This window comes from Sesamum indicum, linkage group LG10 (assembly GCF_000512975.1).
Source record: "Sesamum indicum cultivar Zhongzhi No. 13 linkage group LG10, S_indicum_v1.0, whole genome shotgun sequence".
NCBI lineage: Eukaryota > Viridiplantae > Streptophyta > Magnoliopsida > Lamiales > Pedaliaceae > Sesamum > Sesamum indicum.
Genome location: NC_026154.1, coordinates 2,605,391 through 2,631,287, shown reverse-complemented (window position 1 = coordinate 2,631,287; position 25,897 = coordinate 2,605,391). Strand labels below are relative to the sequence as shown.

General features: G+C 34.6%; 5 protein-coding genes across 11 annotated transcripts in view; 3 read left to right on the top strand and 2 right to left on the bottom strand.

Annotated features, from left to right (window-relative positions):
- The window catches only part of LOC105171734 (pre-mRNA-processing factor 19), an 8,090-nt gene extending 7,195 nt beyond the window's left edge, over positions 1–895 (top strand). The window contains exons 17-18 of the mRNA XM_011092937.2: positions 174–244; positions 448–895. Of these exons, the coding sequence (XP_011091239.1) occupies positions 174–244; positions 448–563 (187 nt within the window). The 3' untranslated portion in view covers positions 564–895. The remainder of the gene's footprint in view (positions 1–173; positions 245–447) is intronic.
- On the top strand, positions 1,921–8,419 carry LOC105171733. 3 transcript variants are annotated; one of them, XM_011092935.2, is made up of 6 exons: positions 1,921–2,062; positions 2,260–2,422; positions 2,611–2,708; positions 6,983–7,086; positions 7,927–7,981; positions 8,068–8,419. In XM_011092935.2, the coding sequence occupies exons 2-6, from the start codon at positions 2,333–2,335 to the stop codon at positions 8,186–8,188; spliced, it is 468 nt and encodes a 155-aa protein (XP_011091237.1). In that variant the 5' UTR covers positions 1,921–2,062; positions 2,260–2,332; the 3' UTR covers positions 8,189–8,419. The 3 variants fall into 3 exon arrangements, with proteins under 3 accessions (XP_011091237.1, XP_020553059.1, XP_020553058.1); XM_020697400.1 differs by lacking the exon at positions 1,921–2,062 and adding an exon at positions 2,070–2,129; XM_020697399.1 differs by lacking the exon at positions 1,921–2,062 and having other exon boundaries at positions 2,143–2,422.
- Positions 8,903–14,539, bottom strand: LOC105171732 (oxidation resistance protein 1). 2 transcript variants are annotated; one of them, XM_011092934.2, is made up of 8 exons: positions 14,284–14,539; positions 12,072–12,559; positions 11,904–11,976; positions 11,743–11,823; positions 11,550–11,613; positions 9,787–9,874; positions 9,605–9,689; positions 8,903–9,188 (listed from the first exon to the last, which is right to left on the bottom strand). In XM_011092934.2, the coding sequence occupies exons 1-8, from the start codon at positions 14,392–14,394 to the stop codon at positions 9,150–9,152; spliced, it is 1,029 nt and encodes a 342-aa protein (XP_011091236.1). In that variant the 5' UTR covers positions 14,395–14,539; the 3' UTR covers positions 8,903–9,149. The 2 variants fall into 2 exon arrangements, with proteins under 2 accessions (XP_011091236.1, XP_020553056.1); XM_020697397.1 differs by having other exon boundaries at positions 12,072–12,554; positions 14,284–14,405.
- LOC105171731 (cysteine-rich repeat secretory protein 3) lies at positions 18,496–20,648 on the top strand. 2 transcript variants are annotated; one of them, XM_011092933.2, is made up of 3 exons: positions 18,496–19,511; positions 20,029–20,142; positions 20,231–20,648. In XM_011092933.2, exons 1-3 carry the CDS (start codon positions 18,737–18,739, stop codon positions 20,236–20,238), a joined length of 897 nt encoding a protein of 298 aa, XP_011091235.1. In that variant the 5' UTR covers positions 18,496–18,736; the 3' UTR covers positions 20,239–20,648. The 2 variants fall into 2 exon arrangements, with proteins under 2 accessions (XP_011091235.1, XP_020553208.1); XM_020697549.1 differs by lacking the exon at positions 20,029–20,142.
- On the bottom strand, positions 20,469–24,896 carry LOC105171729. Of its 3 annotated transcripts, XM_020697547.1 has the most exons (5): positions 24,516–24,896; positions 23,888–24,116; positions 22,813–22,968; positions 21,647–22,077; positions 20,469–21,197 (listed from the first exon to the last, which is right to left on the bottom strand). In XM_020697547.1, exons 1-5 carry the CDS (start codon positions 24,723–24,725, stop codon positions 21,159–21,161), a joined length of 1,065 nt encoding a protein of 354 aa, XP_020553206.1. In that variant the 5' UTR covers positions 24,726–24,896; the 3' UTR covers positions 20,469–21,158. The 3 variants fall into 3 exon arrangements, with proteins under 3 accessions (XP_020553206.1, XP_020553207.1, XP_011091234.1); XM_020697548.1 differs by lacking the exon at positions 20,469–21,197 and having other exon boundaries at positions 21,215–22,077; positions 24,073–24,116; positions 24,516–24,607; XM_011092932.2 differs by lacking the exon at positions 20,469–21,197 and having other exon boundaries at positions 21,218–22,077.

Genomic DNA, 25,897 nt, shown 5'->3' with positions numbered 1-25,897 from the left:
TCACTTTGTTCTACGGGCCCCCCCCCCCCCCCCACACGCCTGCAGAGGGGTAAACCCCCAACTGCTACCAGCTCATCTACTTTGTAATTGATATGAATTCTTGAAGTGGTGACGGTCATCATTAATCATTAATTTGTTATGATTCTTATTCTTATATTCATGGTACATTACAGAGTTTATCAAGTTGCCAATGTCAAATCTGAATGGAATTGCATCAAAACATTCCCCGACTTGTCTGGAACAGGTAGACTTCCCCATCCTCCACTCAACTGCATGAATATGTTCATAAGCCTGCAAGAAGATACTTTTAGGCATGGAGTTTCTCTGCGGAGACGTGTATTTTTTCACCACAAATGTCCTTGATACTGCCTTTATTAGTTTTCTTCTTGTTGCCTGTGGGCCTACTGGCTCAAGCTATACAATATAATGTGACTTCTGCTGATGTAGGTAAAGCAACTTGTATCAAATTTGGTCCCGATGCAAAGTACATAGCTGTTGGATCGATGGACAGAAACCTTAGAATATTTGGGCTGCCTGAAGATGGTGGTGCATTGGAGTCTTGAAGCAATATTAGGTAAACTTAATGGCCATTCTTGATGCTGCAATTGCCATGGCGCATGTAGTGAGCTGAACAAAGATGAGATGTGTGTAATTCTATGAGGTTCTTGGATTAATCGGTAAAATCCCGAAATTTGGGGTGGGGAGCTAGAATACGACAGACTTTACGTGGCATTTTCATTTTGCAATGAACCAACCAGAAAAAAAATTGTATGTTTAGAATATGAAATGAAAGGAGTGGTTATTTTTGTGTAAGATTATTCCATTAACATGTAAGAGAAGTAAATTATTGACAACTGTAGGATCTGCTTTCTTTGAAGTGCTTCCAGATCTCCAATGCTTTTTTCTCTCTGGATATGGCAGCAAGAACTTGTAAGTTGTCAATGAGCTATAATCGGGCATTGATCCAGAAGTGTATGATGCCATTGTGGATATGAGGTATTGTACCGATGAACTCCCACAATGAGACCTTGGGCCAATCTAAGAGGTTTGCATAAACCCCTTTACTCTACGATGGTGGAACCCATGGTGGGATGGACATCTTACTAATTACGTTAATCAGAGCCGTATGATGACTTGTGATAATTTTACGAGCAACTTCATTTCCTTTACTGGGAATCTTCTTCATTTCTGACTAACACAATTTATATTCTTTTCTGAAGAAATATGCAGCAAATAGGAACAGTGAAGAAAGCCATTTGAGATTTCACGAATCTTATATATTGAGTAATTAATCTTATATTGAACAAAAAAAAAAAGCTACAAGTGTTTAAAAAGCCACCACCAAAAACTAACTCTGTGCCTATCCTTAATAAACCGTGTATACATTTTTGTGTAACCAACTAATAAACTTAAGGACGTTGAGTCCCTCCAACCGGTGCACTGGCGATGTTCGACTTATCATTTTCATATCAAAGTATGGCTAAACTTGGAAGCAACTTTTTATCTTGTAGTATATCAAGTCACACTACCATCATCTTGGGCCAGTGATTAAGGGTTGAACATTGAGGTTATGAATCCTTAGTAAAATGTTCGATGGGACTTAAATTTAAATTCTGTTTTTTTTTATCATATGGGTACGGGTACAAGTACGGGCACGTATGCAATCTCTGTGTACTCTTGCTTTCTCATTCTTGTTACGAAAATTTTAAACAAAAAATCAAGCCATGAAAAGAAAAAGCAAACAACAAAAGTTATAGGATAATATTACATTAACACCCAATCAATTTTAGATCAGAAAGTGCTTGTGCAAAGTTTTGTCAATGAATAAGATGCGTATTTATAATTATAATTATAATTTTAAAAGATATATTTATAATTTTGTAAAAAAGGATGAAAATTTTTATAATTAGACTTAATCTCGTGGGATGCAATTGGAATTTTAACCAAAGTTATAAGAAACTGAAATGGCTTCCAAGCACTCTTAAAACTGTGCATTGCTTGGACTTCATTGTTATTCCCCCAAAAGGCGCGTGGGGTTTGGATTTTATGTACTTGGCGCCAGGTACCAACATTCACACACCATAACTGCTCTCTCTCTCTCTCTGTCTGAGTTCTATTGAAAGAAAAACGTGACAATTACTTGCTTTATTACTGATTAATTATTGTCACTCTGTTTGATTATGTTTTCCTTAATTCTTTATTGGGGAAAAAAATTATCTGTCTGAATGCATTTATTGCAATGGTTTCTTCTGTAATTAGGGAGGCATTATTAGTCGATGAAGTCATAAGAAGGGTGTCCGGAAATCCTCCTACACTCGGAGAGTTTTCTTCAATGGCGGCCGCAGCTTCATCATCAAACTCCGTTGCCAACTCCCAGTCCTCAACCAATCACTCTCCTTTAGTCAAACATGAACAACCACAGGTTCACTTTTTTTCGGCTTTTAATTCACACTCACACATACACACACGAAGAGAGATAGGGAGAGGGAGAGGGAGAGAGAGACAAGATTCTAACAAAGTACCCATCTTTTTCTTGGATTCTTTGTGGTTTATGTGATCAGAACTCTGGTGAGTTTTGCCTTCTTTTTGACTGTTTTTGGGTTTTTAAAGGATGTCTCAAGTGAAATCATGGATTCTAAGGAGGTGAAAACAGAACCCATGGAAGATTCTAAGGAGGTGAAAAGAGAACCCGTGGAAGAATCAATTTAGTGAGTTCTTGCTTCTTCTTTCTATAAAAATTCAATCTTTTTCTTCTGGAGCACATCTTTTTATGATTCTGCCAATTTTTGTTCAATGAGATATATGCGAGGTGATTTTGGGTTAGAAATTTTGTCTGCATGTCCTGCATTTTGTACTTCATTAATTCCATGTGAAAATGAAAATTGTTGGTTTCAGGTGTTTTTACTTTGTGGGATTTGTTTGGACTTCCTTTTACTTCTTCAGAGATATATCTTAGTTTTACAAGGAGATGTGGAGATCAACTGTGAAATGATTTATTCAAAGAAGCCTTCGTTTAAAGGATTTTTGAACTGCTTACGTTCCCGCCAACCTACATGTTTTAGTGAATTGAATTATCGTCTTGTTGAAAGTTTCAATTGTTGAAGGAAACTTTAAGGTTGAAATGAATACATCTGTTCTTTCTTGTCTTTGTGAAAGGTTAGTATTCGACATAGTGGCTTTGAATAACAAGGAACGTAACATAAGTAAATAGTTTAACGAACTGAATAGATGATCTTGCATATGATTAACAGAGAAAACAGGGCCTCACCTGTTTTTAGTGAAACTCTTGTTGAATCTTGCATTTATTAGCTACTGCTATACATATATGAGCATAGTGCATGGATCTGGTGCAGCATTTTTGGCATGTTTTAACTCCAAATAACTGTTTGTTTGTGCAACACGCCACGTTTAAAGTATTTACTGATTTAGGTAAATTTCAATAGATCGCCTTTTAAGTATCGCTTACCAACTTGCTAAATTGTTATTTAGTGTATAATTATTGGTGTTAGCATTTATTATGCATGCGGTAAGAAAAGTGTTAGCTCACATGTTATCTAACAGTAAAGCAAAAGAAACCGGAATTCTCTTTTTTCTGACCTCTTTGTTTTTACATAAGATGTGGCATGGATTGTGGATGTGAACCCTGCGTTGAGCATGGCATACTAATTCTAAGTATGATCTGTTATAGATCTATAAGGAACCCAATACGATTTGGTTTTTCATGAACTGGGTGAGGATCAAATTTTTTCTGTTTGCCAGAGAATTAGAAGATAGTGCGACCAATATAATACTCTTGAGCAAGATTCGTCCTTTCATGTGTCCATCCATCTATCTGTCTTTCTATTTATCTACCTATCCGGATGCATATCATGAGTCATACATGCCCATCATCATTTCCCAAACATGTGCTTGGTTCAATTATCTCTTGTATACTCATCATTGTAAAAATGTTGAAGTATGTGAATTATCTTTGCCCCATATATATATATATATTCTCTGAAGTAAAGAGTTCCATTCCAGTTAACAAATTGCATTTTCGTGATTATAAGATCAAGTTTGACTGTGTAACGAGTTTAGAAATTCATAGTTAGATTTGATAGTTAAATCTTTTGATACTTATCAGATATGTTTTTGCACTCTCCGGAGATTATAAAACCTTCACTAGTTTTTTTTTTTGTTTAATGTTAAATAGCAATTGAAATACCTCATGGAACACCTACCCTAGAAGTTGCCTTGAAATTTGGGAGTGTGCACAGTGGGATCTCATTTCCTGCCTCTTACTGCACTATTATAACTGCTTCACCAAATAAGCATTTATGCTTTACTTCGTGTTGCATTAAATACACCACAGGAGACTACAAACACACTGCCCCTATTAACAGCCGAATGTGATGAATATTTTTGCTTGATTGTCTATACAGATTGAAATTTTATGGCTTAAGTTGTGGTATTTTTTGAGGTTGATGATATGTTCATCTTCTGATGCTTTTTGCAGAAATCAAATGTGTCTAGTTTCCCAGCGAAGGAAATATTTTTGGATAAGAATACTGTACCACAGCTATTAAATCATGCTTTTATGAGCCAACCACATTATAGCTTCTATGGTTTGGTATTCTGTAATAGGGCATTATCCAGCTCCTCCATCACCGGCACTTTTAGGATATAAGTTTCCTTATTTTGGTTGTCCTATTATTAGAATTAGTTGGCAGTTTATGCAAGGCATAATAGCGAACCATACTCAGGAATTGTAATCTGGAGTGGATCCAAGAAGATGCATGCTAACTAAAGATAAGAGTTATGACGTTGATGCAAATGATAATTTCTAAGGGATTGATGATTCAGAATTGTTAGTACTCCAGTCTAAGGCCAGTAAAAGCAGCTCTATTTTCAAGACTTAGTGAAGTGCTTCCAGAAAAATATACTATGCGGGAACTTATCAGAAACAATATAGTGTCAGAGAGCCTGTTCAACTATTTATTTTTCCAGGGTGAACTTAGGACTACCTTTCGTGATTCTTCTTAATTGCTTATCATAGGCAAAGTAATAGTTTTGTTTAATTATCCGAATTGGGTTGAGGATAGTCAAATCTGTTAACTCAACTGGGATTTGGTTTATTGATTCACCAAAAGATTTGCTTATAATAACTATACTTCACATGTAAGCTAATGATATAAATCACGGCCCCTTTCCTTCATACCCCACTGAAGCTGTTTGATGCAAAATTGCACTTTTCCATTTTTGGATGGAACTGCTTAAGAAATCATTTGATACATCTCTAGTTTTAAGCAGTTGAATGCTTGACTGAGTTCTGAGACTTTCTAAATATGAAGACTAGATGCATTTATGTTGTGGTTCATTTCTACCTATGCACAATCGTAATCTGAACCTATACACTGAAGGTACTTTCAGCTTTTTTCTTGTCGCTGAATTTTCTTAATTGGTATTACTTATAAGCCTTTCCTTTAGTAAATCTTTGTCTTTCTGAAGTTAAGGAGTGGATGTTGCTCTTGTGCTGTTGCTTCACCCAAGTTGAAAGGAAACTTTGGCTATTGATCTAGTGAATTTGATATCCCTTTGTTGGCCCAATGGATGTTTAACTTTTGAATGTCCATGTACAGAGCACTTCTTTGATTCGCATAGCCACATTCATGTAGCTGGGACCAAATATTTTTGCTAAAGGATTGTTTGGTTAATATTTCTACATTGTCATTAATAGTTGTGCACAGTCATTACTTTGGTTATTCTTACTTCATAATACTATATTTCTTACTAACAAAAAGAATTCTTGTTCCCCTCTGTAATGACAGCTGCCTTACCACTTCGATCAGTTTTCGCAAAATTTGACTGCAGAAATAACTGTAATCTACTGGAGGTTTGGTGTAATAGTCGATAGTCTTGGGGGTAAAAGCCACAATAACTTTCATTTTCCCATTTTATTGTATTCCCAATGTGCCATCATCGAACACCATGACTTACACACCAAATGAAGGTATATCCATACTTTTACGCAAACAATGGAGCACGTGCTCTCCGCTTGTGAAGGACAAGTGTTTCTTGATGGATTTTGAAAATTTCCCTTTCTAGACCTTCTTGTGTTCATCCTTTCTAGGCAATTCTAGGGTATACATTAGAGTTTTTTCCTCTTCCTACCAGCCGCTGGTATTGATTAATCAACTTCTCTTCTGCCTTTTTATATAAACCAGGGCAAATCTTTGTTTTTATTAGCTGAACACGGTTTATGTTATTGATTTAATACTTTATATCCAGCAGTTGGTTCCATTTCTGTAAAAATATCATTTTCACCCCTCTTTGGGGATTACTTTCCATGGATCCGAATCTCCTATTCCAGTTATATCTCACTTTGTATTGGTTTCTTAAACATCCTCATTGAGTTTAATTGAATATTGGGTGTCAATTGGTCTTGAATTCTCTTCTAGCTTGGATCTCATACCTTGGTCTTGTTTTTCCAATTGGCTTGAAATGAGAAGGCAATAGACACTCTAAATTTTTACGTTAAAATCTCAAATCTTGCTGTGGGTATTTTGAAGAAAATCTGCTTGTCTTTTAGTTTTTAAGTCTGAAAGAGATTAGATCGCTTCAAAAAGTAAAAAGCTCCTAAATCTTGAAAATAAGATTATAAGTCAGCACCACTTTGCTATGCATTTTCTCGAATCATGGTGAGAGTATGACCTATGGCGGTTGCAGCTTTCAGATAATACTTTTGCATTCAGAAGTTACTCTCTTTGAAAATCTCCTATTGAAGGTGTCTAGAAACTGAAGTGTGTTGTGTTTTACATAGCTCGTTCCAGGCTGTAAAGTTGTATCTAACTGTATGCCATTTACTTACTGGTACTTGATTTCTCCTATGTCATATTTAACCAAGTAGATGGTCTTATTAATTTATGTTCTTCATGTTTCTTAATTCTCTTGATTCATTTGTGGAGTTGACATGCTTTAAATTATCTTCATGGTTCTTCTGCAGCATTATGGATAGCAAAGAACATATTGAGAAATTCAAGAGGTACGAGGCTGAGTTTAAGCAATATTTGATGTCAAAGTATTTCTCGGACAAGACTATCTTTGGAGGTAAACATCTTTGCAAGTTATACTGGAACAAGGACTTGATTGTGCATGTAGTTTTGTCCTAAGATATAACATTAAATAATATAGGAAGCCAAAGGGTGAATCCTCAATACATATTGGAACAGGGCAATATGTTTTGAACAAAATCAACTCCATCTTCGACCCCTCAATGTGCGCACACACACACAAGAAAAGAAAAAAAGATTAAAAGGTTTCTTTGGTTTCCGTGGTTTTCTTCTGTCTTAATAAATTTTCCTGCATGTTGTGTGGAAATCATCTGCTCTTTGAGCCTCAAACTTAACCGATAAGTTTCTTTCGCACCTGAAGAGACAAAAAATATGGCCTTTTACCACTGATCTGCCACGTCCATTGATTATCATATTCTTGGTATTCTTTACTTCTTCTAATTGATGTTTCCCTGGAAATCTTCGCTAGGTTTGCTTAAATTGGAATATAACGGGTATAGCTATAAAATCAGTTCCAATGAGCAGACACAATAAGCAGATTGATAGGGTCAGTGTTAAAGGGAAACATGAATGCAGAGTCTGATGAGGAAGGCCAACCTGCTCCATATCGTAATTGGGATTTCAGACCATACATGGTCTTTTGCTAAATGGTGTATCATCCCATCCGTAGTCCCTATCAATACCATAATATGGGTCCATCGCTATTCAAGCATTTGATTTTTTATTCTCATGAAACTCCATCTGCCCTCTTCTTTATCATCTCAACTGGTCTGCTGCTTTGGTAATAAGCCAAAAAGAATTTGGTGGTTGGAAATTTCAGCCCGTAACAAATATCGTAATCTTACAGCAGAACTGATGAAATTTGCCACTCTTGCAGGTAACATTTTTGATGTGAAAATGAATATAGATGGACAAAATATTACAGCTAGCAGGTATCGAAGGACTCTTAACACATCCCAAAACAATCTTTGTTGTTGAAATTGATTCATCTGCTAAGTTGTTTTGTTTTATGATGTAGGTTGCCTCCGTACCAGTCGTATCTCGATCCAGCTACTTTTGATGAAATGATAAGCAAAGGGTCAAGTTCTACCGCGGAAACTCCAACTCCTAGTACTTCAAACGGGAAGCCCGCGGCCTAAGGCAACTCCTCCTAACCTGTTCTTGATTTCACATAGATATTGTGTTTATGGGAGAATCCATAGAAAATACCACATATGGTTATTTTAAGTATTTAATCTTCCGTCTTGTTGATTATGAGTATTTCGCGGACCACAGTGTTCTTGTTATTTATCTGAGCTTTTCTGTTTTTCGTATATGTGAAACGGTGGTGCATTGGCATAACATATTTACAAGCGTGTTTGTTGTGAATGTTACTAATCGATTATTGCTGCATGACATGAAAAATATGGTGCTTTCAGGCACCATATTGGAATTAAAAAAGTTGCCAGTCAATAGATCTTTTGATTATCGTCCAACAATCATCTTTTGGCAGTTCTTCTGAACTCTTGTTCAAATTCCTGGTGTATGCCAAATTCTTGCTTCAGAAAAATCCAGTTATGTCTCTCTCTCTCTCTCTCTCTCTCTCTCTCTCTCTCTCTCTCACACACACACACACACACACACAAACCCGATCCCAATGTATTGTGATAGAAAGTCTGCTTGATACTAGCATTAATTTTTTCAAACAAAAATCATTCTACATGTGTTCATAAGATCTCTTCAGTTTGTCGCTCTACAATTAGTGTTTGTTCATCCTGTATCTTATCTTTTCACATATACATCAATTCGCAAGAATTATGCAACATAATCCAGACTTAAATTTACAACATATTTTAAGACAGTTTAATATTTTGACCATTCTTTTCTCGCATCTTAAGTTAAATTTGACGACAAATTTCCTGTATTTTACACACTAAATACCAAGGTTAAGTTTTACAATTCAATTGAAGCGATATCGCTACACACACACGATGGATTCCCCTCTATAAAGAAAAGAGGGCACTACCTTCAAACTTCACACTAACAATGAAAAATGAAAGAATTGGACCAATCAATATTATCAGCATATGGCAAATTAAATCCTAAAGATGAAGTCTTGCTTCAGGTATGGTACTGGGAAGCGTGTGCGAAACCCCAAAGCTGCAATTAGGAGAAAAGGAGCAAAAACCATGTTAGAGAACATTCAACGAAGAACTAGAAGAAACAATGAAGGGCACAGTTTGAAAGAGTAGATCAACTAATCTATTCATTATACGGGACTCTTCCATTTTCTGGTGCCATGAGATGTGCCCAAAGGAACAGTTCTATTATGCAGGATTGAAATCTTCAGGTGATTTATAGTGACGATTACGTGAGAAAACACGATCTAAAACTTCACTAGGAACAGTACTGTTAACAAATGGAGGCAACAGAAGTCATAATACTACTTGGTTTTCTGAAATAGGGCAAGTCCCCCGTGAAACTTCCAAGTTATTAGGCAAATAAGAGTATGATCATATTTATCTCACGAGATGCATAAAGTACTAAAATCAGGTTATTAGGCAAATAATCAGTACCTCTACATTCTTTAATTCAAACTCTTGAACATGAGCCAAACACGAGTTGCCAAATGTTTCAGACGGTCCACTGGTCCCAGATAATCTTGATAGAGAAGCAAACAAGGTCAGAAAATCTGTTTACTCCATGGATAACATTAATATAATCCAGGTAATTTTGCAGTGTCTTGAAAAGAACTTACAGGTCTTCATTCAAACATAAAGCAAAGTTTGCACCTCCTCCGAAAGCAAGCAAGTTGTTCAAGCACATATAGAAGTATCTGTTGGCACCTATTCAAGTAATATGGAAAATATTAGCCTGTTAGCTCATATCTAAAATCTCCAATACTACTTCCAATTTTAACTTCCTAGTCTAATGTGACAGTGAAATTATTATTCCCTCATCAAGTCTTCAACAACCCAACACAAAAATGATGACAGACACAAAGGGAAAACAAGGACATCCTTCTTTTAGCATCTGAATACGTGTAACCGGTGTCACACAGTTGAGCAGTAAAATCAAACCACTTATAGAAGATTCATTAGTAGCACAAGGTCACAAGGGTCAAATGGTTCAGCTTAGCAAATTAAGATATCCTTTCTTTAGAATTTTATAAACACTTTCGATTCTTTAAGTCACAAAAATCATTAATTGGTTCCACTCAATTTGGGATTAGCAAACAGGCTAGCTCTCCATTTCCCAATTTTCGTCCGAAGCGGTTGTAAGTGCAAATAAGATGCTTGCAGTGACCACCATATGTCAGGGGTGGTGTTAACACCATAACAACTTTCCTCGTGCCAGAGTGAATTTCATGAATTGACAATTTTGCTCTTCTTGCCAAATTTTCATCTTAGGCATCCTCATTCCCTAGGGATCATCGTATATCACTCCTATTTCTATCAGTTGTTTGAGTTTTTTTTCTTTTTTTTGCAAATTGGAAGTTTGGAGAACTGAAAATCAAACATCCTTGGAGAAATTGTTATGAGGAACTGAGCTAACAGACAAATTTGAAGCGTCAGCAAGACAAGATTGCACTTTCAGGCCCATACAATACGGGGGTTTGCACTGTAGTCTCGAGCTTTATGGGATTAAATATGTTTAGCCCATAAAGCTCGGGATTACATCTGCAACCCCTTTCTTGTATGGGACGAAAGTGCAATTTTGCCCTTCAGCAAATATGCTGAAAGGCTAAAATTGACAATCAATGTACATTTTCTCTGGCAGGAGCACAATGACCTGGCATTATCACCAACAATATGTAAGTGGTTTCAGTCTAAGGTATGCCACACCATGCAAAGTTATCGTCATCCCTAGACAAAAAACCACTCAAACCAAAAAGTGTTTCTAGTAGCCTTTTTTAGCTTATAAACAACAAAAGCTAACTTAACCTGGAAATAGTTTGAAACAGAAACCTAGTCTAACCTTCTTCAGAGCAGCCTTAATATAAACGTGTAGCCAAAGATACATGTATGTTCAAGAGAACTTGATGCTTAAGTTACTCCTGAAATGGGATTTATAAGGGGAAGCTAATGATCTTGAGAATTGCAACCAAGATCTGTTAACCAACTATTCACTTTTTATGTTCAATGAGATTCCTCCGCAAAGATGTCTAGCATTTTAGCAGGAAACATGCTGAACAAGAATCAGGTCTGGCCCGTTTAATAGATAATTTATGCTTAAAGAGTAGATCTCAGATAGGGTTTATTATCAATGAGAATCTACTGACTCCCATGAACGCAATCCAAGATCTCTTTAGGTATTAGTTCCAAGTTTTTGTTCAAAGAAAAATCCAAATAGTCTGCATATGCTCAAGAGGCATATCGATGGAAATTACTTGGTTGTGGAATGGGGTCCTCATCCTCACCTCTCAGTTTCATGAACATAAGCACAAATTCAGATCTAATACCCCTTCAAGCGAAAAACAGGAAAATGATCTGCAGGTATGCTTATCTGTATAGTTCTTACCAGTTGCTTTGAATAGTCTTGGTTCACCACATATGGTTGTGAAAACAAAAGTTTGATTTGTTCCCTGTCAAATAGGTCACTAAGTCGTTAACAAACTGAAACTAGTCCAAAGTACCAAGTATAAATGGCAAAGGATGTCATAATTACTTGTAATTTTCAAAATCATTTCAAGCTAGGAGAAGGATTGACATACTTGATATTTCCATACTGCAGTAGGCTTAAGGGGACAATCAAGCAAACCACCAAATACAGCACCTTGCATATCACCAGTAATCTGCATGCAAAAGAGGACTTAGTCTTGACAATAGTCATCTTGTCACCTGCTAAAGTTGTAATGTCATAGCGATAGCTTACCAAAAGACAAGGACCAGGAAGATCAGCGCTCTGCCGGATGAGCGTGCGTAATGATATACCATGTCTTATTGAACTGCTCTTTTTTCAATTAGATTAGGAACATACATCAATATCTAATTATGGAACCACAGAATTAAAAATTCGAGCCAACATTTTAATCACTCTTACCTGTACAACAATACCCATTGGCAACCTTTCACAATATTAGGAAGGGATGGCTTCAGAAACTGATATAACTCTGGAGAAATGAAAAGAGATTCATCGCGGAGGCAAGGCATGGACTGGCTAAAACTATGTGGAATAGATGCTATATTGCCAATGCTACTAGTGCTTCTCCCAGAGCCAGGTTCTTGACTTTCCTGATGGCTATTGGATGATTTGTAATTCTGACTTGGGCTCTCTGTAGTGTCAGGCTCTCCATTTTCTTCATGAGACTTAATCATAGCTCGGTCATCATGCTCATGACCAGATTCTGTAAATCCATACAAGGGTTTATCTTTCCGCAAGAAACTTTTACTTCTCCATTTCAACGAAAGTGATCCAATAGGTTTGACACCATTGTAGTTTGCACTTTGTCTCAACCAATCTAAACTAGCTGAGGGGAGTCGGGACACCATAGAAGACAGAGACTTTGCATGTTCTGCAAATGGCCTGGCCTACACATATAGAAGTCTGGTGTTATAAGGACAGTCTACATAATAGACTATAGATATCAAAATCCATGTGATTTCAGAAATGAAGCCCTATAGTCTTTGCATTATTGATCATGGACTGGATATCAATATAAGATAAGCCTTCATGGCATAACAGTAAATTCATGAGGTAATCCAATTATACTTTGCTAACCTTCTCTCTCTCTCTCTCTCTCTCTGTGTGTGTGTGCATACCTATAGTCTTTGCATTATTGATCATGGACTGGATATCAATATAAGATAAGCCTTCATGGCATAACAGTAAATTCATGAGGTAATCCAATTATACTTTGCTAACCTTCTCTCTCTCTCTCTCTCTCTCTGTGTGTGTGTGCATATGTTATTCTAAATGCAGCCTGGGTAGACAGAAGACTTCACTATATCCATTTCACACTAATTTCTCCATGCAAAAATCAATAGAGAGATTACAATCGAGTAATTCAAATTTCTGAATTCATACTCTAACATATAAGAAATGTAAATATGGTAAGAAAAAAATAAAGTCCTTCAACATAAACAGCTAGGCAGACAAGCAGGGGCCAAAAGGAGGATACTTTTTGTCTAACTAAGATATGCCTTGATATGAGAAGAAGAAAGAAAACACACTTTTTCTTACTTCTGCAACAAAAATATCACCTTTTGCAAATAAAGAGTTCAACTTCACCATCAGTGCATGACATTTCAAAATCCTTGCATACATCCAAAACCAAGAAGTAATACATAAAAGAAACCAAAGTTTACCAGGAGAAAATCACAAGTGTGCTTTTCCACTAGCAAATAACAATTTCTTCTTTCTCTTTAAAGTTTAAAATTAAAATAAAGAAAAAAATTACACATGAGTAATGTAGATACCATACGCATTAAAATCTGACGCCTAGTAAAATAGAGTTCTCCACTAAAACCACATTGAGAACAACAAACAAACATCATGAACATATCTTATAATCAGCATCAATACCAAAACAAACAAGGGCCGGAGTTGCTGTCTTCAAAATAAGCTATCATATTATTATAAAGGACAGAATTGTCATACTGTCATACTAGTTAGCTACTCATCTTGATCTGCCAAACAGAATTGGTTTCCCTCTTCTGATTGATTGCAGTGGGCCAAATAATTCTTCTAATAGGTGTTGTAAATTTAGTGGTGACTTGACTAAATATATTTATTTTCTAACAAGACGACATAGAGCCACTTCATCACTAAATAGTCCAGTACGAGAACCCCATTTATCTTAGACCAGTTTAACCAAATGAAGTCGGACATTACTCGAAAAAGGAGGAAAGCATTGCCTTTTCAATTACAACCAAGCGGATGAGTTTTCTAGTTGGCTATGTGAATATAGCTCACAGTTTCTTCTATTTTTCTTTCTGTTTTCCTTTCATAAACAAACTGAATCCCACAAACGTCAGCTGGTTTGACTTCATCAAATCCATCACTAAATCAAAATTAGGTCAAAGTTACACAATCAGCATCGCACACTATAAATTACCCTAGACTATCACATCTAACCAAGCAAAAAACCATTCTCACAGCACATGGCATTGCATCAAAACACAAAGATCAAATTTTTACTGCCTGACCAAACACAAACATCCATAGCACTGCAACCCATTTTCGCAAAAGATCTCGAAACCAACTCGAAACATCAAATTCATGAATTTATCCACGGAAATAAGAAAAGGGATACCTCAGATTCTTGATCCGGCGTTGGAGAAGAGGGTGTAGCAGTAAAGAATCTTGACAGTTTCTGTGAAACTCTGTCTTTTATGTCATGCGTGATTTTCTCCTCCTTTATCATCTTCTTCTTCCTTGCGCTTCTCCTCTCCTCCTACTTTTCTTGATTCGGGGTTTGGTTTGAGTTCTACAGAAATTTCGAAAACCCCACGATACGGAGTTGTCACATAATTCAAGGTATACTATTGTCGCGTATATTTTGAGCCAAAAAAGCGTATAATTCCCATGTATTTATATATCTATGCATAAACATATATATATATATATATATTTGTAAATATACATATAAAGAATGTATGTGTAATGCGTTATTTCAAAATTGGTGAAAGATATTATTATAGCAAATCAAGTAATTTATTAACAAAATGTGCACATTAATTATATTGATGAGGGTAGTGAAATACCAACCTTGCGAATTTTGTATTGTTTAATTTACGAATTTTCTCTTCAGGTCTTGTCACCAATAAATTTGATCTCTACAAACTCATCTATCATCTATGAATGGATCTTAGCACTCTTCAATCTAATAATTCTTCATCCGTCCAAGAGAAGTCAATCAGTGTCTTCTTCAACATCCACACTTTAAATTCTAGAGTTGTTTGATAGTTTGTTATTAAACAGTATGACTTGAATTTGTGGGGTCTCTATTTATAATAGAATCACAGAGACTTATAATTCATTACAAACTCTTTTTTTTTTTTTTTTGGACTATTTCATCTTATCAACTGATAATAAAATTTACTCAATATCTATCTATCTCATCAATTGACTCATCAATAAAGCATATTAAAAGGTATCAAAACAATATATTATTATACTAGAAAAGCGGTAAAACTCTAATGTATTAATACATTTTACTTTATTTAAATATACATAAATATATAATTAGATAATATTTTGGTTAAATTCAGGCCCTGAGAATAGGCAACCTAGGGCCCAACCCTCAAGTGGACATCCAACCCAAAGTAGTGTACTATACATATATAAGAAAAAAAAAATCCTTGCTACTTTAAAAAAAAAACTCATGGTATTTTTTTTTTTACATGGACTGAAAGATCAGGAAACAGACGAGAAATCCCCGCGGTGGTTTCCATCATGGGATAAACATTGATATCATATGACTTTTTATTCAGTATTTTTCTATAACATCATCTCAAATTCTCAATCGAACTTCTCGATCATCAGTTCATCACAGTATTCAACCCATCAAAATATGCCGATTCTTCTAATCAAAGTAATTGAGTGATGAAACTCAATCTAGATTTACTCATCAATGATGCTAATTTAAGTCATAGAACTTTGAATCTAATCTTGCCTCCACCCTCTTGCCACTCTAATCTTGTCCTAGTTTGTTGGGTGCTGGAGTTTTTACTTAGATGGTGCTATATCACTTAACTTAAGGTTGCGTCTTACTTCCAAGTGTTGCTTCTTACATTAGAGTTTGTAAGTTGAGCTAGTAATATTATTTAGTCGCTATCATATTGCTATTTCTTATGTTTTTTTTTTTTTTTTGATATATTGCATATTGTTTGTTAAGATATTGATCAGTTAAAATTATAATAAAGAAAGTTATGATCATGGATCAACTATTTTATATATGCCTCGTTAGGGAGCTTCTTTTTTCTTACTCGCCATAGGACCACCAAAATATCAAAAACGATCCGTGGTTAATTTATAATCTAGTTATTAGATGGTAGTAGATGCCATAGAAAGTATAAGTATATCCTAAATATGCTTGCCCAATAATTATTAAATTAAATGTTTATAATTTAGGAAAGCAATTAATTAAATAATAAATATATTGTATTTATTATATAATTGATTCAATTTAATTAAATTTAAATTTAATTTAAATAAGAATTTGTTTTGTGATATTTATGTACAGCAAATCCCATATAAATTCCTCAATTTTTCAAAGGTCACAACAAGCATTCATACACACATATATATCATAATAAATTTCATCATTATAATTGCTACAAAAATTAAAGGAGATAGGTCTGCATTTATGGGCTCTATTAATAACCGATGCACGTCGCAATTATTATATCATATAATTGATCATCTATATATAAAAAGAGTTATATGTAAATGGGATAAATGTACTCCATGAATATGATGTAATTATATGTAAATTTCTCGTGATTTAAAAAATTATATATAATATTTTTAAAATTTATTTTCGTTTAACAAATAATATTTATGTTAATGAAAATTCATTGAATTTAATTAATATTACCAAAAAAAGGGATAAAATCTATATTCAATGCTGATTGGCTTATTACTTATTTATTGTAGGTTAAATAAATATTTTTATGATTAAATGTATCTTTATACATATTCACACGTTAATGCATTTAAGAGGTATATTTTTACCGTTATAAGGATAATTTAGTAAAAAAAATTATTTGACATGCATAAATTTGTAATAAATAAATTGAGGTAAGTATCAATTTATTTTTTTGTTAATACTAATGAATTTTGACTAATGGGGACTTATTTATTTTCATGTTATCACACAAAACCTCGAAATAAGAGTGTAATTATACCAAGATAAATTATCATTATTAGTTTGTGTTCACATTCTTTGTATGTGCATAATTTTTATAAATTTTTTTTTAAATAATATTATTTACTATTTATAGAGTTAAAGTTTACTTAATATATATATATATAAGATAAAAATGAATAAGAAAAAAAATTACCAAAAGATAATTATTAAAAAATCATGATGAGTGAAAAAGTTAAAAATAATTATTCAATTAAAAAGATAAAAGAAAGTAACATATTATTAAATTAAAGATAACAATAAAATACTCTTCATTTATATATAATATAGAATCTATAGATATTTCTCATGGATGGGTTATCAAGAATTTAATCTTTTAATGAATTTTTTATTTAATTTTTGTTTTTATAATATCAATATTTCAAAAGTTTGGGTAACAAAAAAGTAAATACTTAACCTCCAACTCCACTCAAAAGGAAAAATAAAATAAAAATTAGCATAACTTTTCAATTTCCATCAAAATTATTCATCTTAAATCACACCTATATTATTTATTATCCTTCAAATAAAAGTCAAAATCAAGTGTCCAAGATTAATGACGGGCTGATTCGAAATAAAAGTTTGAGAGGGTCGAAAAATTATATTTATACATTAAATTTATATTATTATAATGAGGGCATATTATAAAATTAGAATCCATGTATAATTTAAACAAAAATTACAAAACTTAGGGATCAATATATAAAAAAAATTAAAATCTACGTATAACTAAAATAAATTACAAAAGATTGAAAACGAACACAACTAATATCTACACTTTTATATAATTATGCCTTCATTTTTTTTAACAGTATTTTCTTCTACTCTTTTACTCTTAATTATTTTATTAATTTTTAATTCTCTCGGCTCCTACGTTTCTTTTTCTTCTCTTGTTTTTATCAAACAACAAGCATTACGGTCTGAAGTAACAGACGGATATAGTATCGTTCACTCTAAATTAAGTATCTGTAATAATACAAATTTTTATTCAAATCAGATTCGATCGAATTGAACAAATTACAGAATAAATGATCACTTTTTCTGAATCATACTTCAATTTTTACATTAAATATATTGTGCTTAAATCCGTACAAATTCAATTTGAATTAAAATTTTCGGTATAGTAATAACAACTTTAAAGATGAGTAAATCTCAACACTGTCCTAATGGGCAGCTTAGTTTGATAGTGTAATAAATTTCTTGTTCTGAGTAAACAAATCAGCTTCTCCCTTTGGACTTGGACTTGGTGGTGTCAGTAGGATATTATAGAACTCTTATTTAATTCTCATGTCAAAGAAATGACAAAGATTTACTGTACTGTAACAAATTATTATTATTATTATTCAAATTCAAACTCCAAAGCATAAGTTCCAATGCAATTTGGTCAAATTTCTGAACTGGGAGGGGCAACCAAAATTTGATTCTTTTCTTCCTCAAAATTATTCTATTTTAAATAGTTTTGTTCTCATTCTCTTCAAATACTAAAATATTCAATATTTAAAAATTATTTTAGAAGCACTCCAATTTTTACATTTAAAAAAGAAAAAGAGATTTCAACATTTCTACCATGTATATAATGGATATTGTAGAGTACAGCTCTATTTTTGTACAGGGAAAAGATACCTCTCTTCATATGTGCAAATCCAGAGATAGACAAACATCAGTAGACAGTAAGCAAAAGCTAAAACCAAGACTCCTTTTTTGTTGAGTGAAAAAATAAAGTGGTGGAAACCAAGAAATCTTGCCAACCCTTTAAATCTTTTTTCCTCATTGTTAACTGAAAAACCATCTTCCGAGAGCCCTAAAACTCCAATCTTTTTACCCTCCAGAGGAAACAAGAATGCTTTGATTCCACCCAATGGGTTTGCCCGGAAATCCCTTTTGGTTTCTCCCTCTTTTTCTGGTCATTTTAACCATTCTTGAGCTCACACCATCATCCAAATCTGCAACTGACTACACCAGCTTAGTGTACAAGGGCTGTGCAAAGCAGGCTTTATCAGATCCAACTGGGGTTTATTCACAAGCCCTTTCTTCCCTGTTTGGCACCCTCATTGCCCAGTCCTCGAAGGCGAAGTTCTTCAAGACAACCTCTGGGAGTGGGCAGACCACAATAACTGGTCTTTTCCAATGCAGAGGTGACCTCTCGAATGTTGATTGCTATAACTGTGTTAGTAAGCTGCCTATACTTATAGACAAGCTCTGTGGGAAGCCTATTGCTGCAAGAATCCAGCTTTTTGGCTGTTACATGCTCTATGAGGTTGCAGGCTTTGCTCAAATCTCTGGGATGGAAATGCTGTACAAGAGTTGTAGTGGAACAAATGTTGGAGGGGCTGGATTTGAAGAGAGAAGGGACACTGCTTTATCTTCACTAGAAAATGGCATAAGTAGTAACAGTGGATTCTACACAACAAGCTATCAGTCTGTTTATGTGTTGGGGCAGTGCGAAGGTGATGTGGGAGCTTCTGACTGTGTGGAGTGTGTGAAAAGTGCAGTTCAGAGAGCTCAGGTTGAGTGTGGGAGCTCCATTGCTGGTCAAATCTATCTTCACAAGTGTTTCATTAGTTACAGCTATTATCCAAATGGGGTCCCTAAAAGATCATCTTCTTCCTCATATTCTTCTCCTTCTTCTTCAGGTATTGCTTTTTCTTTGCTGAAAAGTGAACGGTGTCTTGCATTTTCTTGTTTAATTACCTTTTGCCTAATTGTATGTGAATTGCACTGTAACAATAAATGGAGTTGCATTCCTCCAGCAAATTTAGGGTTTTTGTCTAAGTTTGGTTTCTGAGCTGTCTCCTTTAACGTTATTTAATATTGTCTTGGTTAGCAAATATTCAATGAGGAATATGTTTTCATCGATGTCAGAGATGTTTATACAGTGGTCCGGTTTTAGCGGAGCCAGTCCTCCACTGGCCCTTGGATTACGACGTTCACCATCTTTCTCGTGTAATCCAGTGGTCATGAAGAGACTGAATCCGTTAGAATTAGTCTATCAAGATCTTCACATGTTTATATCTGAATTTTAAAATTTACCACTCCAAACAAGATGGATTGTCTAGCATAGATTCGCGGGCCGTATCTCTGGATTCGTTATTGATTATCCAAACATGAATTGAATTTAAGAGTGCAAGTTGTCTTGATTATTAATTACAGGGTCAGGGCAAAATACAGGAAAAACAGTGGCTATAATCTTAGGAGGGGCAGCAGGAGTGGGGTTTTTAGTCATTTGTTTGCTGTTTGCAAGAGGTTTAATCAAGAAGAAAGATGGTAGGTAGCAAGTATGATAGACATATCTTGTTTTTGTTGCGTTTTACAATCTCATGGCATTATCTTGATGATGTCTGAATTCTTGCAGATTATTGAGACCAAGTGAAATATACAAAACCAAAGGTTATTCTTGAGGTGGAGCTTTCTCTTCTTGCAAAAAGCTACACAAACTAGAAAACCATCTGTATCATTATGTGTTTAAGGAAGATGGACTTAGGTTGCTTGAGTGCTGTCAATTTTGAATTCCACAACATTGTATCAACCAATATAAGATCGGTCGGAGAAAGTAGGTTTTTCAGATTGTGTAGCATTTTTTATCCTAGAAGATATTTTTCAGTGGCAGTGAAGATGAGATAGGGATGAGAACTCTTGTTGGCAAGAAAATGTTGCTATAGAAATTTTGTTGCCATCAACTAAGGATGAAGTTAAGGTCACTTGTTAAAAGAACACAAGAATGTAATGGCTTGTGGAGAAAATGAGAGGATGGCAAGTACCAAGCTGTTTTAGCGTTCTTGTCCCATTTGCCATGTGACCTTTCTTGTCTGTTTTCTTCTTTTGTCTGAAATATCTTCTTTTGTTTCTTCAAAGCTTTTATGCTTTCAAGGAAAAGCCCTTCTCTCTCTCTATGCGTATTTGTTTGGTTTTATGTTGTTTGTGTTTAGCTTTTAGTTTAGTGAGACATCATAGATATAGGTACAATTAACAAATGGGTCTTGTGGAAATTGATCAAATAGCATCCTGAAGCTGTTTATCAGTGCCCCAATCTCTTGAAAGAGAGTTCTTGCCATCTGTGTCCTACCATTCTATACGTCAATGAACTACAAGATTGGTAAAACTTCTTCCATTTTTCACTTCAACAAAAAATAATTAACAGAACTCACCATCATCAGAGATACCTGAAATTATTGGAAAGCCTTTTCCTCAATTAAATTGAATTGTCCATTCTGCAGCTGTGTTGGACAAGGGGCGCTTGATAATCACAATCTTCCATATGATATGTTATTCACCAAGCATCTTCATATATTGATGATTGTAGCTGTCGAAGACTCAAGGTCCTGAGACCTCAAAAAATCAATGTATTTGACCCAAAAGATCTGGAGCAATATTATATATAGTGAAAGAACATATGTTTCTTCCTATATTATGGAAAACCCATCAGTGGCATGTAGCACCTGAGGCAAAAAGATAGGTAAATTTCGTGCGGACCTAAAGTATCTCAATCCCATTAAAAGCATTCAATCCATGTATATTAATCCACAGGGGTGAAACCTCTTTTTATATACTGCAAACATGAAAATGGCATATCTACAAGTTTCTCAACTAGAAGGGCTTTAGACATTAGAGAGTTCAAAACCATACTCCAGGCTGAACTGTCTTCAGGCCTGTCAAAGCCTCTACATACAACAAGAGATGTATTGCACACCCAAGGTACAGATACTGTGTATGCAAAACCATTAGATGAACTCTCAGTCTCTAATAGAGCATCTTTATATGCATGGCATACCTGAGAGACATGCTTTCCCATCGGCAAAAAGGAGAAAACAGGTGGATTTGGTGTGTCAACAACCAAGTCAACATCTGCATGCAGGTTCACCACAACTGCTCCATGATCCGGATGAAGTCGGTTCCCCAGAGCTTGCACAAATGGAGAACAGGGTTCCCACAACTTGTGCGGGAAGATGTCTTCCCCATCATAGGCATCGATAAATATGAGGTCATAGACATTGGTGCTCTCTAAAATGAACTTCTCTGCATCTGAATTAAATAAGAATAGTCTTTCATGAGTGCCTTTCCACAACACCTCATCAATAGGAGATAGTTTTGGACAAGCACGCTTGCTGGATGGTGTCATAACTGAGAAAGCAGGAAACCCCATGGCTTGAATTGAAGCTGAGATTACAATAGGGTCAATTTCGACTATGTGAACCACCGCACCTGAAGACAACCCCCAAATAAGCTATTTAGTCACTTAAGAAAAGGAAATAGCAAACTTTTGGGCAAAAACAAGAACAAGATCACGCAGACACAAATGGACCAGAGACAAAAATGTGTATTAGAATGCAGATGTTATTTTCCTTGTTAAGGAAACAGCACAACTGCAGATCCCTAGTCAATATAATGTAAAACTCCCATTACATTCTTGTTCCTCGGATCCACCCAGATTCAAACTGCACGTAGTTAAGGCCAAAGAGACATTTTGATGAGAATAGAGATATATTTTAAAAAGTCACCAAAGAAATATATAAGAAGCATACGGAAGAGGGGGTTGGTCATTTTTTTGCCCCTCTTCTCGTAGGTACTCAATTTTGTGGTTAAACACTAACTCATCTATTAAAGGAGTAGCAGCTAAAAAACATTGGATCATAGTATTTCATTTGCAAAGAAGATCCCATTCATTTCCCGATGTCAGCTTCACAAAAGTAATTGGTACAATCCTCCTTATGTTAGTACATGATGTCGAAGTACTTCCAGACAAAAGCTCCAAAGAGAAAATATCATTAATGTGAATTACATAATCTATGCAAATATTAGGCACTAACAATGTGAGGACTGAAATTTAGGTACCAAACTACAATTATCCACTCATATGAAACCTCCAAAAAATGATATGCTACATAGATCTAGTATATTTCTTAGATCATCAATATAAAAGGAAGTTCATCTTCTAACCTCGAATTTTACTAGCCAAAAACAAGGGTATGCTCCCTCCACCATGACCTATGCATAAAATATTCATAGTTTGCTTCCCATCTACAGCATTCTTGACGAGATCATAATTACTTGATGAGATGGTTGCCAATCCAGCAGATACCATACTCTTCACATCTGCAGACAGTCAAAAGTCAATAAAGAGTGACCTAAGTTTTGCTCAAGAAAAGGGAAGGGTGGGAGGTGAAGAAGGGAGCATTTGTATTTTTCTTAATGGTATGTACAAAGGAATAATTTCATTCATTTAAACTTTGATGGTGCAATCCTTGTCTGCATTTAATCTTGTTTTGAAATCCCAATACGAAACTATCCTCACAATCATCTGTAGTCAAGTTTTAGTATCTTTAGCATTCTTTACCACCATTGTTCTCCCTTTCTCCCATTGAAGACAACAACAATACATCTAAGAATAAAATTCATAATAAGATAGACATATGTCCCTATGTGCCCTCCAAAAACCAAACGGGCATGCTGACCAATCAGGTCTCTACTGGATACACTCTGGAATGTAAGACAATTGCGTTAAACAGAGTTGCTGTAAGCCAGCTTCTACGCATATAGGTGAGACGATCAAGAATTCAGGAACAACAAATCCAGTGCCATACTATGAAGTTAACAAGCTTTAATATAAGAAGAGTTTTGAGCCAAGGTTTACCAAATTTCTGACTTAGAAATAAAATGAAGCACTGTAAAAGACACTATTATACAAAATAAAAGTTACAGACTTACCAATAAAGAAAAGATCAAAAGGATACAAACTTACAAAACAGTAAAAAAGAGAAATTAAAACAAAATAAACCTATGAATTTCGAGATCACAAGAGAAAGTGTATTACTAAACTCGACGAGAACTCCAAAACATCCAGATATTAGCAGCCTCTTTTAGAAAAGTTTTCAATATGCTTAAAAAATTATTGGAGATGAAGATAGACTGGAACATAAGAACCGCAAGGAAATATGACATAGTACAATGAAATCCTCTAGTTTTGGCAGGAACATTTCCAAAGAGGAGAAGTAAAAATGTCTGGTGAAATTACATGGTACAGCCAGACAATGTGCCTGCTGCATAAAGCACAAAGTTCCAGGTTCTTCTTCCCTATATGCAGCCAATATTTTAACGGTGCTTTCACGAGTATAGTCATTAAAATGAAGTGTTCTCCATTCATAACCACTAACTCGGAATTTGCCATCATGTTTAAGACCTGGACATATCTCTGCATACCTCTGTTGAAGCCATTTTTCTGTTCTTGCCCAGTAAAATCTATCCTGCAAAAATATCAAACCCAGTTAATGACTTATCTAATGCCAAAACAATGTGACGCATTCAAGTTCCACTAAGAATAATTTCAGTAGCATATAGGGATTATTCTGAAATGAAACTCAGAGAACGTAAACATGGTTGCAAGCAGTAATTAGAATAATCTGCACATTGCTATTAACCACTAAGTAGAACTTAGCTCAATTTTCAACTAATCCATTTCTCTGAATGTTTCAACTATTTTTTCATTTTAACAAACAGAGGAGTTTCTTCTTCATTCCCGTTTACTGTAATCCTATAGAACTGTCAATCCTCAAGAGAACTAAGAAGATAATTTCAAAGTCATTTAAACATTACATCAATAAACAAAAAAATTTGCACTTCACACTTTTAACATACGGACGTACTGGTTTGGAACAAGGGTGAGCAAGAACAGATACGACACCGTTTCCACTGTGGGAAGTTTCTCGAAAAACTGTTTGGCTATTAGAGGGGTCACCGCCCCACCACTCTGAGGAGTAAAACCAATCGCCTTCGTCCTCGATATGACGGCGGTTAATCGCCGTCGAAAAGCGCCGGAGGCTCGATTTTTGCTTGAACCTCACTAATTTGAACATTTCTGCAGTTAGAAATTTATTCAAAATTTTTCGAAAGAATTCTTTTTCGTAGACGAGAAAAGTTCTAGCTGAAAGCAAAGCAAGTCTAGGGTTTTAGGGTTTTGATCTAATCAACAAAAATTAGGGTTTAAGCAAATCCTAGTGCTCTTTAGCAGGGTTGGGCTGTCGCTGTTCTTGCATTTGGGATTATAATTAAGAAATATTTCAATGAATTTTGACCAAAAACAAGTATTTTGTTATAATCATATTTTTTAATTAAAATAGCCGTAATGAATTTAACTCAAAATAATTTGTTTTAATAATTACATTTGCACTCCGGAAACGTAATTACAGAAATCACCCAACATGTGTAGTTTATATAATGTTGTTGAATTCTTCAAAATTATAGATGACCATGTAAATAATATTATATTTTGGTGGATGTATGTGTAACTCAGGAATCATATATGTCTATAGATGAGTGAATTTAGAATCTAAAATAACTCTAAAATCACATAAATATTAAAGTTAGAGATAGTAACATCTACACCTCTTGACCTATATGTCTATTTACGCAAACCACCTTTATTTTGTAAAAATTAAACATATGCCCACTAAGAATGTTAACTACATGTACACAGACTACTCTTATTTTTTTTGCAAAATTACACATATACCTCTTAGAAACGTTAACATCGTTACACAAACCACTCCCATTTTTAATTATTCCGAATAATTTCTGTAATTACACAAAAAAAAAAAAAAATGTAACTGTCCCTCAAATTATTATATCACTTTAAAGAAATTAAGAACTTAAAATTCACAACAAGCGAATGCCTTAAATAAGTCGAAATCGAGTCTTTTATTATAGATTTGAAATCTTTAATTCTAAATTGTTTGATCAAATCGCACGAGCAACAAATATCAATTTACAAAATAAATAATTTAGCGGGAATATTAGTTCATAAAAATATTTTAAAAAAATTATAAAATATATATAAAAAAAATCATAATTTAAAAAAGTATTTTGGTTAGTCACCACAAAAATTGGATGAATATCTAACGGAATGGGCTCGTTGTTAGACGTACATCAAAATTAAAGACGTGTTTATAATTTTTTAAATAATAAAAAAATATTTGTAATTATGATAAATTTGAGGGAGATGGTTGTAACTTACCAATTAAAATAATGA